The following is a 14,559-nucleotide window of genomic DNA, read 5'->3' on the forward strand; positions in this document are numbered from 1 at the left end:
TTCCCGCTCTTACTTTTACTGCATGCGGTGTTCGTTTTTTCTGCTTTTACTGTATGCCAGTGTTGGTTTTTCCCGCTCTTACTTTTACTGCATGCCGGTGTTTGTTTTTTCTAGCTAGATGAAATCATGTATACTCGTATAGTACAGTTAGACGTAAAAACGATGTCATAATCTGATACGATATAATACTCCATTAGTTTAGAATTTGGGATTGTTGTTTTCATTGCATCTATGTATCAATGGCTAGATTTCTTCAAAACATTGATTGCTTTTCACCTTACCTTTTTGTGTATGCAGCTAAGCTAGAGAAGAAGATTGTGATTAACGATTCTGTATGTGGTCGATGGAAATCAGTTATGCCCGAATGGTATTCAACGAGCAACGTACAACCAGATGCTAAAACTTGCATCCATTCGTAAATTGCTGTGAAACAGTTTAAAACACTTACTGGGTATGCGTTTACCGATATCACGTACTTACCAATTGAGTAGAGCAATGACCGAGAATCTTACCCAATAAGAAGCCGAGAGTCTTGTGAGTTAAAAGACTTATAACTTGGTTTACGACACTTACCAATAATCCATTTTGATAGCCGAAATGCTGCATGACAAGGTAAGTGAGGGTGATATCTCTTGCCGTTAAATGCTTACCCGTAGTAAGTGTTTGGTAAATGGCCCCTATTTCTTTTTCACTCACTTTTGCACAAGCGGTGAGTATCCACGGAGAATCCGCTCTATAGGGGCGGATTCAGTAACCGCCTAGGGGCTGTTTGTGCCCTTGCTCTATCGTCCTGATGCAATGGAAAACTTTTTAGGGGTCTTAAAAAGGTGCATTCGATTCAATTTGACATGTGCTAACAGAAAGTGGTTGAAACCTATTAGTAGTGTCATTGCATGTAGCATTAAAGGCTACAAATTCGAAATTTTGAATTTTTTTTACCTCTTTTTTAAATATTTATTGTTAAAAAGACAGAAAACCAAATGTTTTATTTGTAAAGTTCAAAATTTTATTTATTCGAAAAGAAATTCAAGGTTTTATCACTCAAAATTAAAAATACGTTAAAATCCCCTTCAAAAACCTTGTCGTAACAGTGGAGATGTAAATGGATTGTTTGGTTGTTTTTCTATTAAGTCATGTATGAATAAAACTGTTCGAATGGATTAATCTATCTGTATAGATTGGAATAAACGTATTTTTTAATTGGAAATTACAAATTTGGAAAAAACTTGATTTTCTCGCACAAAACTCCTTCTTATAAACTTACTGAATAAGTCATTTTCTACAGTTACGTGTAATTGATCGATCATTCACTCCGTGAGGATAAAATTAAAACAAACTCTTGATAACAAGTTAAATAAATGGCAAAATGTTTTTAGTTCTACCTTTGATTCAAATATTATCATTCTCTTCGATACACAAAAAGATCAACCATAAGGATGGTGTCTGATTGATTTGAGCTTGACTCTAAAGGTCAAAAGTCTGGAGGTCCCAAATTCAAATTCAAGGATGAATAAAATTTTTATTGTGGCTACGAAAATTCAAATGAGGTGACTCCAGGCTACCTGCAAAGCAGGTGATATCCTGGGATTAGTTGGCTCGCATAACAAGTTGGATATAAAAGTGAATAAAAAAAACCCAAAACCCAAAAAGACATTGTTACAAATACTCCAAGGGAAGGGATGGGGATCTATAGTATACATATAGGCGAAGGATCGTGTGGGAAAAAAATAGTTAAAATGAAAAGCGTTAATCATTTTTATACTCATACTCATTTATGAATTGCGTTTTAAAAGAGAATGTGATGCACCTCATTAGTGTTCATATTCAATTAGAATTGATCTAATGATGAAGATCTATTCCTACGCTTCTCACCGAATATATAAGGTTAGGTTTAGGGAAAAAACATAAAAAAATGAAAAACTGAGGAATACCTAAAGAATCTTTCATTTGAGCGATGTACATATGTATATACAAGTAATTGGTAAACAATTTATTTGGTATGCACATGTACATAACATGTATACATGCATAAAAGCCAAGAAACAACTCCAATTACTTATATGCACATCCTGCCCAGATGACAGCTACCAGACTGTTACTCAATTTTTCATTATATATATATATATATATATATATATATTATACTTCTTACATATTTAAACACATACAAACTTGTTAAATAACTGTAATTGAGTTATAAGATATACCCAACCAGCATCAAATTCATGCTTACCGAAGTTCATATTTCCCCCCTTTTCAGTGATTAGGTTTCACCCCGCACCCTCATCGCTCCTCCTCCTCCCTCGTCGGTCCCGGCTCTCCCCGCTACCACTCGGTCAGTCCTCATCCATCGTCGCTCTCGGCCCTCCTCCTTTCTCCCTCGTCGCTCAAGTCCGTCCTCCCTCGGCTGCTCGAAAAGGTATAATTTTTTAAAACTGATCGATTTATGCTAAATTCATTACATTTGTTGGGTTTTTCTGTTTCTGGATTTATATTATGTGCGATAATGATGGATTACTTGAAAGAATCGGCTGATTTCATTACTTGATCGATTGTACACATTTTACTATCTCAGTTCAACTAAAAGCATATGAACACACTAAAATCAGATAGCAAAAGACCAAGATATCATAAATAAAAGACAAACTAGTAGCCAACTGTATATCAAACTCAAGAACCCTAAATCAAATAACAATTAAGAAATAGAAAATTAATAATTATCAAATAACAATAATTATAACTCACAATAAAATGCAAAAAGAAAGTCGAAAAAAATAACGATTGATCAAATTATTAGTATTATAGCAAACAAAACAAGAGAAATAATGACCTTCAATGGGTTGAGACTTAGAAATTAGGGGCATTAGAGTTTAATTGATGCTTAAATTGGTACTCCTTGACACAAGAGTTGTAAATGAGATGGTAGGAATTAGATTTGGGGCCCTTACCTTTTAATTCTTGGGGGGATATTAGTAATTTTAAGTAAAAAAATGTTTTCAAAGCTACAAGTCATTCTTTGTTGGGGGTTTCTTGGTTGTTTGTTGGGGGCCTTTGCCCCCTACAGCTTAGCTATGTATCTGCCCTTGTTTACAAGGAGCTTTTCCCTTTTAATAGATACCCATTTCATTTTCTATGAGATTAGCTATTTTCCTGCCTTCAGAATGACTTCTATAAGTGGGAAAACACAATTAGAAGAAATGGGTTTTTTCTTGAATTCAATATGTTCGACTCCAGTTATGATCCTTGGTTCTGAGATTAAGCGAGGTCCGTCTGCCTCAACTGTTGAGCTGGAAAGTTAGCTTTAAGCATTGATAATGAAATGGGAATTGATACAATTGGGAAAACGTTGATTGGAGCCTGAGACATGTACTCCATAATCACTTGAAGCCATAGAAATTCAAGTACTCCAAGCATGGACTTAATTTTCGTGCTGGGATTAAAGCATATGCTTCTCTTTTTCTTTATCTCGAAAAGGAACATTTGACTGATTCTAAGAATGGATCTAAAACGTTATCAAGCTTAATGCTGCTCGAGACTCGCATTCCATGGATCGCATGTGAGGAGTCGAGATTCCCAGGACTCCTTTAGATTTGATTTTACGGAATAAAGTAGTAGAGTTTATATGTTATTGTCTCATTATTTGGATTTTTGTTATAAGCTTTTCTAGCATATGATCCATCTATATTTGTCTCATAAATGTTCCATTTCTAATATTTCTCAAGTCGCTCTCGCCCTTTCTTTTACATATTGCTTGTTTTTATCAATAATTATACTGATTCTAAATCCATTTGCATATATACATGTTCTCCTTTTTTTTTTTTTTTTTGAAGTATATAATATTTATATACAGCAAATGCAACAAATAAACTCACACACCCTTCTCACCTATGGTGAGGTTTGAACCCTTGACCTCCTAGAAGGCCAAGGGATACGATACCGCTAGGCCAAAGGCCCTTTGGTTTACATGTTCTCCTGTTGTTGTCTAAATATATTTTAGTTTACTAATGATTTGTGATAAGAACATTCAATTTATATTATTTTGTTTCATTTAACATTTTTATTTCAATTGTAATTTCTGTCGATTCATAATACTTATAAACTTGTCATATTTCAGTTGACTTCAAATCATATAGAGGGTTAAAATGATAACTATCTTTCAGCTTGTCTATTCATAACATTTTGCAAATGCTCATTTCAATCTAGAAAACCTATTGTTCATTTGTGAATAAGATGTGGCCTTAGGGGCCGTTTGGTTGATTTTCCATAAATCCTGTATAGATAAAACTATTTGTGTGTAATAATCTGTTTGTATAGAATGGAAATGTTTTTGTTTGGGAGGGTTTTTCATAGATGGAAGGAGTGTGCTTTTTAATTGGGAGGGGCAGGTTTGGAAAAAACTTGGCTTTCTGCATAATGCTCTCCTCTAAAAGCTTACTGGTTTATATCATTAAACCACTACCAAACAGTCATGTATAGCTGACCGAATAAGTTGCGAGTCTCATTAAGCTCATTAAGCTGCTAACAAACATACCCTTAGTCTGCTTGATAGTTGTTCCAACTCTTTATGCTAAGTTCTTGTCCCTAAAATAATAATAATTATCCATGAGTCAGATTTGTGTAGTTTGGATCTGGAACCTTTAAATCTATCTTCATTGGATTTGTTGGAATTAGGAACTTTCTAAGATGTTAATGGTTGACAAAATAATGCAGCTTATTATGGGGACTGAAGGCCCCAAGGACTCGTTGGACTGGAAAACGATTGGTGACTCGTCAAAGAATGAGGCTGACACTGGACCAGTTGTAAAGAAACGACTTCCGAGAAAGATGCGCCACATTCCAGACTACTATTTTCTTCCTCGTAGATCCATGTTTGCTAACATTGCAATTTACGGGTCGTGCATTGTTGGTGGAATCGGAGCTGGAATGCTGACTGAAATCTGGATTAACAAGAAAATTAAAGGTACACTCATTCTCAATTCTGCTTGAACTACTTTCTAAATAATTAAGCCACTTGAAATTGGCCTCACCTTCCCTCTGCACTCTCTAATCCCGTACCAGAAACAATGGTATCTCCAATTATGGCCCCCCCCGGATGTAAAGTATATCTCTTCTCACCATCCCTATAGTGTATGAGACAAATGTATGCATTTCAATTCGGGTCGTATTCTATGGTCACGATTCTACCATATATGTCTTTTTCATTCCGTCGAAAATCTATTTTACGGTATAGACACTTATGACCTCCCCCCCTGCGGTAATGATTCCTCCTGCGGGTTATTTTCTCAATGAATAAGTAATTCTAGAAAGTCTTAGTTGCCAATTACGAATGTCTATTTATAACGATAATGGGAGTCGATGAACTGCAGTTGTACTTGTGTCAACAACTTATAAGAAAGCTTCCAAAGTTCCTATTTGAGGGAGTTTTAGTTTGTAGGATTTGGAAATGGATTACATCCGGAATGAAATCCCAGGATTTCGACAAAATCCTACAAACATTGGATTTAGGAATCTTGTGGGCTAGTTGGTATTTCATGGGATTTCGTAAAGTTTGTTTGTAATGATGTTTTAAAATATGTTAAAAACATAGGTTTTGTGATAACTAATTAACAAAAGGGTATTTAATTATTTTTATAATTTGTTTTTTATAAATTATCTATAATGAATTCCATGCCAAATCCTACCAAAAATTCCAAATCCTTCCACAAAAACCAAAATCTTATCATAGTTGTTGGCAGTGTTCAAAAAGGCGCGATATGGCGCAAGACGCATTTCCGCAGTGTTCAAATTTGGAGAGATCTCTAAAATTCAATATTTAAGTGAAAAAAAGTATTTTAATTCTTTTTCCAGCAATAAGAGACATTGAAATTAAATGTTTAGGAGAGAGAAATATTATTTTATTAATAATATAATTAATATTGGAATATCTAAAATAGAGTAACTGTTGGAGTTGGATGTAATTTCTTTTTGGAGATTTTGACTTATAACAGTCTAATTTAAAAAAATTATAGAGTATCTGTTGGAGATGTTCTAACATGTGGCTTTACTCATTACAGAAGATGGTGGCGGTGTTCTATGGGAATTCGACAAATAAATTTGAGATAGAATTACGTGTATGCGAAAGCGAAAGTATGATAGATAATACAAAACGATATGTTGCCTGAATATTTCAAGACGGTTTTTTAGGGTTGGTTTGCTAGATCTTTTCGGTTTCCTCGGTTTGATTTATTTCCGCTTCCAATTTTTGTGAGTTCATCAACCAAATATATGGGTTTTTATCAAACCTCTCGGAGGTTAAGGGATCAAGTCTTGTCAAAAGTGAGGAGTTTTTTTTTATTTTTGTCGTATATAAAATATTATATCTTAAAAAATGGGTTTTTACAGAAACAACCATTCTACTCTTTTGAGTACAAGGGGACGTTTACCTAAATGCTTACCCGGTAAGCACTTACTGTTAGAAGTCAACCTTATAATTTATTTTTCCGAGTAAGATTGTAGTAACAATGTACCCGATAAGCACTTACCCGGGTAAGAGTCGGCACCCTCACAAGCATATATTACAATCGGAGTCGAAAATTGTTGACTTCATCGACCAAATATCGGAGAGCACAGTTACAAAAAAACGAAAAACAAGTCTCAAATCTTCAACGTCGAAGAATTTAACTAAACACCGATGCCAACAAATTGACACAACTTTTTAATTTATTTTTATACTATTATATCTGAATTTATTCGAGTTTACTCGTACATTCAAACCAGATAAAACTCTTTCAAAGAATTGACCCATCCTTTATTCTCTCGAGCAACAAAGTTACAAACCCAAAGATAGCAGCCAGTAAAATCCAAGTGGCCCTAACGACCTATGGAAAGGAGCCTCAAGATTTAGCCTTTATTTTGCACTAGCAACATACATACAAACCACAACATCGCCATTCTTTTTCTTTTTAAAGTATATAGTATTTATATACGGCAAACCTCATGCAAATCCCTGACTCCCATAAGGTTGAGATCTTACCTGTAACTCGGGTACCATTGGACCAAAGACACTTTCTCATGTCTATTTACGCCCTACGAGTCTGCGACTGATATGAAAACACATATATGAAACACGTGACTCATACTGATCTCCCTTGAATGATTTTCCACGACTTTTAGTGCACGAAACGGGAGCGACGAGAGGATACGAGGCTGAATCCGAGTATGAGCATGGTGGAAATGAACAAGTTGAAGAACGGCTTTTCCTAGTTGACATGAGCCTACGTAAAAGGCCTCCTTTTGGTTTCGGGTTCTTGTTAGAAGATGTTTTGAGAGAGTTGAACATAACTGAAGGTGGTGGTGTGAGTGGCAGAGGTGGGGGTTCACGAATCCCGACTCTAGGTGTACCTGGTTGAGATTCCCACTTGAATGGGACCGCAACCGATGCACCACCATAATAGACTTCTACAAATGAGAGAGGGCCTGATGTTTCCATAGATAAAAACCTTGAACCGCTAGATCTCCAATCCTTCCTTGTTTTAGTGGTCATTACGGGACTATCAGAACCATCGACCACCGTATATATCTGTGTTAAAGTCCCACATCAGCTATGCTTGAACAGTTATTCTTCGATATATCTTGTATACAGTCTACACATACAGAAACTAGCATGTTAAAAGCTTGTACATAATGGACCTCTTTTCATATGAGCAACCCCCCAACAAACAAGCTTTTCTGGATATTATTGAAAATGTCAGTTGACTTTTTCAAGTCAAACATAAAAAGGTGATATAAAAAGAAACAAGAAAATGAAAGAATAACTACAGTTCTGAAGGTATTTATTGAATATATATATATATATATATATATATATATAGGTGATATAACATGAGAGATGGACATTGTAACAAGAATTACTGAATTACAAATATGATGCATTTGGTACACATATAGAACCGGATGAGTGAGAGCGAGACAGGCAGATGAAAGAATTGTGAAAGGTTTTAGGGTTTTATTTTGACATAGGTAGTTTAGTAATTTACCCATGGGTGTTGCTATATGCACACCTATTTATATCACAATAAGTTCGAATCTTACACTGAAAATGTAAAAAATAAGTCTTGATGTTGATATATGTGATGAAGAAATTAGTAGGTAGGTGTACATTTAGCCTACCCCTTTTACCAATCTTGTTCCATCTCTCTGGTTTTTGTTCCACCTATTTAAGCGTCCCACTCTATCATGTCATATCCTAGTCAAACGCCAGCACCAAACATGATACAAGTTTTTGTTTTGTCCTGTCTTATACTGCGTACCAAATGCACCCTTTCAACCATTGAAAAGCATTGAATCAGACTGCTCACCATACAAAAGGGATCTTTGCATTTGATTTCATGTAGCATGCTTTGAATCTGGTGGCTTGTCACTTCAGTCAAGAGGCAACCAGAGTTGCAACAACCTGCACTCACCTATTTATTTCTATCTAATAAGGTGGATGGAAGTATATAATAAAGATGGTTATGAGATCTGAAAATACTTGTTCAATAGTAACCACTTAAAAGTAAAACCAAACCAAACGGACCTAATAAATCCCATGTAGAAGTAGGGTCTGGGGAGGGTAAGATGCAAATAAACTTACCTCTACCCCGAGGGGTAGAGAGACTGTTTCCGTCAAGACCACCGACGTGCATAACATATACATATGATCTATTTTTGTAACTTGATATGAATCATCAATCACCTTGTAGCCAAAGTCGGGGGTAAATAGTCCTTTATGTAAATTACTCATCTGTCTCAAAATAAATGTTCACAATGAAAAAGACACAGTTTTAGAAATGAGAAATTATTACCCTTCTTAATGAACTAAATGACAATTTTACTCGATAATAGAGGGAGTAATGAATTTCTCCATGCTATAAATAAGAGTAGAATTGAAAAATAGACACTTACTTTGGAATGAAGTAAGTACATTTTTACAAGAGTTTGCTTGTTTCTAAAAGTAGAGGTCTTATAATCATTTAAGTATTTGAGTCTCAGGATGGACAACGAACGATATAAATTTCATCCTCTTTCCCTCTTAACTTTGTTCTTATGTTAAGTCACTAAGATATACACTTTGTATCTTATTCGTCCCAAAAATACAATGTTTTGACTTGGCATATGGTTTAATAACTAATTATCAGATACCTAAAGTACCCTTAACAAGAGAAAACCGAGAAGACTTGTGGACCAAATTCAACCTAACAGTTGCTGATGGGCAAATAGGTAAAATCGGATAACAATCTTTCCAGAAAAGAAATCATTGCATTTCTCTAAGACAACCCAAAATAGAAAGAGCTACATTTTTTGGAAAATTGTTGGTGGAACAAAAATCAGGAAGACGAGACAAGATTGAAAAATTATTAAACTATCCATGTCAAATTAAAACCCTAAATATTGCATAATTCTTTCATCTGCCTACCTCACTCTTGCACATCCAGTCTGTCTACCAAATGCACCCATACTCCAAAATTTATCTCAAACACAAGGGAACATCTAGGAATAAAATAAACAAGTGTACAAATCTAAAGCCCAAAACTAGCATGCAATTGCTATGAAGTCCATAAATCATGTAATTGTATTATATGTGTCTATCTAATTTGTATCCAAGTTTAGGGGAAAACAATCAGCTTTTGTGAAGTGGCATGAAATTTGACGCAACATTATAAGGAAGGCTTCAGATATAACAAAACTGTAGACTTACCAAGATGCTGTATACATCAGTCACCAATAATCCTTGCATGAACAAAGCCCATTCCTGAAATGGTGAAAGCGATTACGGTCCCTCATAATTATATCCCGCTTATATATCTTCGATATAAACTTTATAGCAGTATGACAATCATTGCAAGTTCTCAGGTTCTTGATCACTCGTATTTGCTTTCCAGGAGGGGTGCTCATGAGTCCAAAAGCAACTGCAATCCTCTCACTATGATAGCTAACCGACGTCTCTTTTTCCTCATCATATATATCATGGAGCACAGAACCTGTATCTGGCTCATAACCTTGGTCTTTTAGTTTCTTTGCAATATCGACCAAAAACACATTAATTTGTGGGAATTGGGGATGCGAACTATCTCCTGCCACGAATTCATGTACTGCATTGTCCAACTCAATCGAACTGCAACCGGGTACCTTCTGAACCCCACTCTCTATCATTAACTTCCGGCATCTGTCCACATCCTTCCATCGACTTAATGATGCATATAAATTGGATAAGAAAACATAATTCCCTCCATCCTTTGGATCCAACTCCAGCAACCGTTGAGTAACCTGCTCTCCAAGTTCAGGATCCTTATGTAAATGACAGGATCGGAGCAAACTTCCCCACACTACTGCATTTGGCTTCAATGGCATGATAGTTATGAGTTCTAGTGCTTCTACAAGTAAACCAGATCGACCTAAAAGGTCAACCATACATCCAAAGTGTTCAATCCCTGGTTCCACACCATAAACGCTTTGCATTTGAGAAAAATAATTTCTTCCTGCAGAGATCAATCCTGAGTGGCAACAAGCACACAGAAGACCAACAAAAGTGACCCCATCAGGATTTATCCCTTCCTTCTCCATAGAAAGGAAATAATCGATTGCTTCATTACCATAACCATGCATTGCTAATCCTACAATTACCGAATTCCAGCAGTATATGTTCTTGACGTGAAGCTTGTGAAAAACATCTAAAGCGGCTGCTATACTTCCACACTTGCTGTACATGTCGATAAGAGCATTTCCTAAAACAGCATCAATCCTAAGTTTGTTCTTATTGATGTAACCATGAATCCATTCACCCATATCTAAGGCTCCAAGATGAGCACATGCAGATAGCAGGCTAACCATGGTTACCTCGGTTGGTTTCACCCTCTCAGTCTGCATATGCTCAAACGAACGTAATGCTCTCCGGAACTCCTTACACTGAACAAATCCAGCAATCATAGTGTTCCATGTAATGGAATTTTTCACTTCACCAACTCTATCAAACAATTCTTCAGCACAACTAAGATTGCCAACTTTGCAGTAAGCATCTATCATTGCATTCCAAGAGACAACATCTTTGATGGGATTGCAATCAAAGATGAGGCGAGCTGAGTCAATGTCTCCTATCTTGTAATAACAAGTGATCATGGAATTCCAAGTAACTGAATTCTTATCCTGCATACTGTCAAACAGATTCTGTGCATCTTTGACAAACCCATGCTTGCTAAGTGCTGAAATCATTGCATTATTAGCCACAACATCCCTATGGGACATTTCATCAAACACCCTCTTTGCGGAGCTCAAATCTCCGACCTTTGCATAAAAGTCTAGCAGTCCTGTTTGCAAAACCACATCGTAGTTAAAATTTGACTTGAATATCTGGCAATGAAGTGTTTTCCCTAGTGGTGTGACACAAAAACTGGCACAACATTGAAGAATCAGAGAAAGTATATTTTGACTGGGACACACATCGCTACACCGCATTTCATTATAAAGAGTTAGAATATCTCTCAAGTTATCAGCATTCCTTAAATAACCCGATTTACTATACCCATCAATCATCACCTTCCACGTCATCACATTTTTTACAGGATTTCTATCAAAGATAAGCCGCGCAGAGTTGATATCACCTATCTTCAAATAGCAAGATATCATTGAGTTCCAACTATAGGAATCCTTTTCCGACATACTATCAAACAAAACCTGAGCATCCTCCACACGTCCATGCTTCCCAAGTACTGATATCATGACATTACAAGCAACCACATCTTTCTGTGACATTTCTTCGAACACCTTCTCTGCACAGCTCAAATCTCCAGTCTTTGCATAGAAATCAAGCAACCCAGTTTGCAAAACCACATCTGAATCGAAACCCCACTTAACTACAACACAATGAAACAATCTCCCCAATTGGGCATCATCAAATTTCGCACAATATTGTAAAACCGAAGCAAACATGCCAACGTTGGGACTGTTTGCATTGCAACTACGACATCGCATCATCGCACTATAACAAGTAAAAAAATCCAGCAAGTTATTAGATTCTAGAGACGTTTTAATCATGGAACCCCAGAACGATGCTGTCGAAATCGATGCCGGTAAGCTATATAGGAACCGTAAAGCGTAAGTCGGGTTACGAGAACGATAGCAGGAATGTAAGAAGGTGGTGATGAGGGAAGTGGAAACGAGATGACCATTTGTGAGGATCTGAGTGCTGATTTGATGGAGTTGTTTAAGGGTTAAGAATTTGCTGTCTAAGATCGATATAATGTAAGTTAGGGTAGATTGCTGAGGTTTGTACAGTGGTACCATTGGACGTTTGATCTGCAAATCACTCTCTTTCTTGCCGCGAACAATTTGAACTCAAATGAGCGCTCTCTCTCTCTCTCTCTCTCTCTCTCTCCATATATATATATATATATATATACTAGTTGTGTACCCGCGCAATGCGGCGGGAGCCATGAATTTTAACGATTTTGAAGTTCTACTGGTTTTATAAGATAAGATTTAACGATGATATATGTTACACTTGGTTTTTACATATTAATACAATTTGAATAAATAAGAGTTATGGTTCCAATTACAGACTATCGATGAAAAAAAATGTATGACAATTTAAAATCCAATATATTTAAAATCCAACATATTTAGACGACTCCACAAATGTGTTCGATTTACACAAAGAGCAAAGAACCAAGAAACTTGAGTTTTAAGATAAACACTTAAAACCAATAAAGAAAACTACAAATTTAACAGATGATAAGCCATGAAAAGACCAAAAAAGATGGGTTTTAGAATGAAATTTCAACTGCTTACCCTCTTTCTTGTCTAAAAACTCAGATTAAGGTTGAATTAATACATGCATATATATATATATATATTTCAAAAAAACCCAAGCACATATTAATTCAGAACATATATACAGTACAATTTGAACAACCTAACCCCAAAATATATAGTATATATATATATATATATATATAAATAACTATAAAAGTATAAATTGTAAATATTAAAAATATTTTTTTACAGTATATATAATATATAATAATATAATTAAGTAAAAAACTATTCAATATTGGACTCATTTCGAAGGTATTAACGAGACGATTATAATGATATAACTTGTTAAAATAAAAATGTATTTTTTAAACATGTTTTAATTGATATACAATTATGTATGTTAATTTGATAAAGGTTTAAAATGAAATATTTAAAAGTAAAAGACGTAAAGTAAATTAATTAATTAATTATAGGGGTATAAAATGTAAATTTAAAATTATAGTTTTAGAAAAATGGTTGCGAGAGGGTGAGTGTATATGAGGGGGTGAGTGTATGTGAGGAGAGAAGAAGATGAAAAAGTGAAAAAGTGAGGTAAGATAGTATAAAGGGTATTTTGGTCATTTAGTATTTTAAGACTTTAAGACTTTTACAAAATTTGCTTAATAAGATAGTATAGATATGGACGATCATGACTCACGAGAGAAGTACGAAAAAAGCCGTATTCAAATTACATGTGATACGACACATTTAAAGGCATACGAGTGACTTGGTCAACGCAACCAAGTCGATGGAAAAGTGTCGGTTGATGCAACGTATTTCATCATATTTGATTATACGTGACTTAATCCTTGTAAATTAATCGTCTTCTCGTTTGAAGATGTCCTCTCTCTCTCTCTATATACACTATATTATCAAGAAGTACTATCTATTAATGCATATTATTTAAAATTCAAAATTACAAATAAATTATTGAATTTGAAAGAGCCAAATCGAGTTCGAAAACAAAAAAATGTTGAAACATCCCATAACATTCGATTTGGTGAAGACTTCAGCAGTTAATCAAGAGTAGAGCTAGGTAGAACGCTGACAAATTTGGCCGCCATGTATTACTGCACAAAATGGCAAATAATCTCAATTCATTATGAGCTATCTATACAGTGTTTCAACTTTCACACCAGATAACAGGTAATTGTTAGTGATGATTGATGAGCACGCATGTCAAAAAGAAACCTCTGAAGCCAAGCTAACCCTTAAACAATATATGCAAGAGCTCAATATTGCTTCTAGTTTAGGTGGACAACCCGACAAATAGACATTCACAGGAATTAGCTTATCGACTCCACGAACAATACTATAAGAATCGATCTCGGTGGTAGATTGAGCAACCAATGATCAATCACGTATTAAATTTTAAAATTTTATAAGAAAAACATCCCGACAAACGTTATTATTATAAAAGAATTGCAAACATTCTTCATGAACTATATAACAATTAACTACAAAACTCATTCTTAAAAAAATAGATTGTGCACATTTTTTTCCCCGGTTAACACTGTAAAATCAAGTCATCAAATAAAATGAAATCAGTTATTTTTATTATTATTTCTGGCTCAACCACTAAAAACGTTAAAAATAATGAACTGTTGAACATTGATAAAATTTAACTCCTAATAAAATTCAATTCCAACCACAAATTAAAAACATATTTTAATAATAAACAAAATATATTTTTATATATTATTATATTATTTTATTACAACTCAGTAATTATAATATATAATATTTTTTATA

The 14,559-nt window shown here is 34.9% G+C and overlaps 2 protein-coding genes across 2 annotated transcripts; one reads left to right on the top strand and one right to left on the bottom strand.

Annotated features, from left to right (window-relative positions):
* Positions 1-2,250: 2,250 nt before the first annotated feature.
* On the top strand, positions 2,251-6,280 carry LOC112518460. Its single transcript, XM_025126162.1, has 3 exons — positions 2,251-2,419; positions 4,711-4,960; positions 6,054-6,280. The coding sequence occupies exons 2-3, from the start codon at positions 4,717-4,719 to the stop codon at positions 6,089-6,091; spliced, it is 282 nt and encodes a 93-aa protein (XP_024981930.1). The 5' UTR covers positions 2,251-2,419; positions 4,711-4,716; the 3' UTR covers positions 6,092-6,280.
* A 3,304-nt stretch (positions 6,281-9,584) lies between these two features.
* Positions 9,585-12,297, bottom strand: LOC112517873 (pentatricopeptide repeat-containing protein At3g62890-like). The gene has a single exon (XM_025125244.1). The coding sequence runs from the start codon at positions 12,295-12,297 to the stop codon at positions 9,736-9,738; it is 2,562 nt and encodes an 853-aa protein (XP_024981012.1). The 3' UTR covers positions 9,585-9,735.
* Between the last annotated feature and the right edge of the window lie 2,262 nt (positions 12,298-14,559).

Source organism: Cynara cardunculus (genome assembly GCF_001531365.2).
Source record: "Cynara cardunculus var. scolymus isolate 2C chromosome LG 9, CcrdV1, whole genome shotgun sequence".
Classification (NCBI taxonomy): domain Eukaryota; kingdom Viridiplantae; phylum Streptophyta; class Magnoliopsida; order Asterales; family Asteraceae; genus Cynara; species Cynara cardunculus.

What these genes read in the sequence shown, in the direction of transcription:
- LOC112518460 (XM_025126162.1), top strand. Translation starts at nt 4,717, where the DNA reads ATGGGGACTGAAGGCCCCAAGGACTCGTTGGACTGGAAAACGATTGGT. An exon ending in GATTAACAAGAAAATTAAAG is followed by an intron (nt 4,961 to 6,053) that starts GTACACTCATTC and finishes TACTCATTACAG; the next exon opens with AAGATGGTGGCGGTGTTCTA.
- LOC112517873 (XM_025125244.1), bottom strand. Translation starts at nt 12,297, where the DNA reads ATGGTACCACTGTACAAACCTCAGCAATCTACCCTAACTTACATTATA.